Source organism: Pteropus medius, unplaced genomic scaffold, assembly GCF_902729225.1.
Source record: "Pteropus medius unplaced genomic scaffold, Ma_sr-lr_union100, whole genome shotgun sequence".
Classification (NCBI taxonomy): Eukaryota; Metazoa; Chordata; class Mammalia; order Chiroptera; family Pteropodidae; genus Pteropus; species Pteropus medius.
In genome coordinates this window covers 29,596,124-29,597,783 of record NW_024355205.1, presented here as the reverse complement: position 1 = coordinate 29,597,783, position 1,660 = coordinate 29,596,124, and the positions used below count along the sequence as shown (strand labels likewise).

General features: G+C 41.1%; 1 protein-coding gene across 1 annotated transcript; it reads left to right on the top strand.

Moving 5' to 3' along the window:
* Positions 1-905: 905 nt before the first annotated feature.
* Positions 906-1,100, top strand: KRTAP8-1 (keratin associated protein 8-1). Its single transcript, XM_039858112.1, has one exon. It carries the CDS (start codon positions 906-908, stop codon positions 1,098-1,100), a length of 195 nt encoding a protein of 64 aa, XP_039714046.1.
* The last annotated feature ends 560 nt before the right edge of the window (positions 1,101-1,660 follow it).

Here is a 1,660-nt window from a genome sequence, read left to right as displayed (position 1 = left end):
GGTTTATTAGTCTAATGGAAAAAATATTATACATTTTAGGGTAAGATTTCCCATTAAATTTTTTTTCTTTTACCTTGTTATTACTTTCAACTTTACTTCAAAAAGTATTTTCAGACCAACAAATCGTGATTGTTTGACAATTCGTTTCTAGGATCAATTCACAAATTCTTTTTTTTTTTTTTTACAATTACAAGATTATTAGTTTAGGTGGGAGTCTAGACACGTGATGTTAGAGATAATTCAGGTGAGGACTATAATTAAGATGTTTAATCAGTTTTCTAAACAGGTAAACTGTAAGTAGAGAAAAAAAAATCAAAGGAATCCTGTGGTATTTGTCTTGCTAACAAGAGAATTCTTTAATCAAGTGAATATTAAGAAATATCTCAATTTTGAGATGGACTCACTATGTATTGATTATATTATTTATTAATTTATTCAACACGTATTTACTGAATTCCAGCTGTGTGTCATCGTGGAAATTCAGAGAGGAACAGGACTGAGTAACAGTTAACAACTTCAGAATATTTCTTGGTATATTTTGCTTACGGAACATCTTTATCTCTCTCTATATTTATATCTAGGGTCTATAAGACCGAGTGGTTTGAAGTCACTGCAATACTTTTTTAGGGAAGGGACATAATTTGTTCCAGAGAACCCTACCAGTGCCTTCTCTCACAGGAGAGCTTACTTAAGCAACTGTAAAGACATCTTAAGCAAGAATAAAACAAGTTAATGAGCTTTTTTTTTGTGTGTGATACAAATTGGTGTCAAGAATGAAAATGAGGGCCCTGAGCTTTTCACCACACCCCTGAGCCAGGGTATATAAAGAAGGCTGGGAGCCGAGGGACTCCATCACACTGAGGCAAGGCACTCTCCTGCTCCCTGCACCCTCCACTCCTGACACCATGTACTGCAACAACTACTCTGGGACTGTCTTCCCAGGCTGCTACTGGGGCAGCTACGGCTACCCCCTGGGGTACAGCGTGGGCTGTGGCTACGGCAGCACCTACTCCCCCGTGGGCTACGGCTGTGGCTATGGCTACAACGGCTGCGGCGGCGCTTACAGCTACAGAAGATACTGGCCATATGCTCTCTACTGATTGGCGGACGATCCAAGGCGGAGCATCTTCTTCCCCAAGGCCGAGAGGCACACGTCCTTACTTCTTTAGTCGGTCCTTGTTTGCTCATCAATCTCCCAGTCGCTGGTTTCAGACCTGGCCCCAGACTCCTGAAGGAAGAAAATGAAAAACCGCATGACGCCTCCAGCTGCCTTCCCTGGATGATGTTTATTGGGATGTTTTCAGAAACTTGACACCCAAATGTGTATTACTTTTGGATTTTTCACCATCCTCATTACTCTTGTCTTGATAGAGTTGTGAAAGTGTCTGTCAAATTCTCAATAAACGTGTTTCAACCAGCATAAAATTCTCGTCTGAGCTGAGTTTCTTTTCTTGGTGGGTGCATATTTTCTGTTACATTGAGTGGGGGAGGTAAGTGGATTTATTTTTCTCACATGGGTGTTAGAAGCAGTGAGAAAGCAAACAATCCTTGATTTTGTGTGATAAGCAGGCAAGACGGTGCTGCTTGGGATGGAAAAACAAATGCCTATCATGACTTCGCCTAACCGTTTAACACCCACCTCCAGTTCTTGTGCCAAGGG

Coding starts and splice junctions, on each gene's coding strand:
- KRTAP8-1 (XM_039858112.1), top strand. CDS start 906: ATGTACTGCAACAACTACTCTGGGACTGTCTTCCCAGGCTGCTACTGG.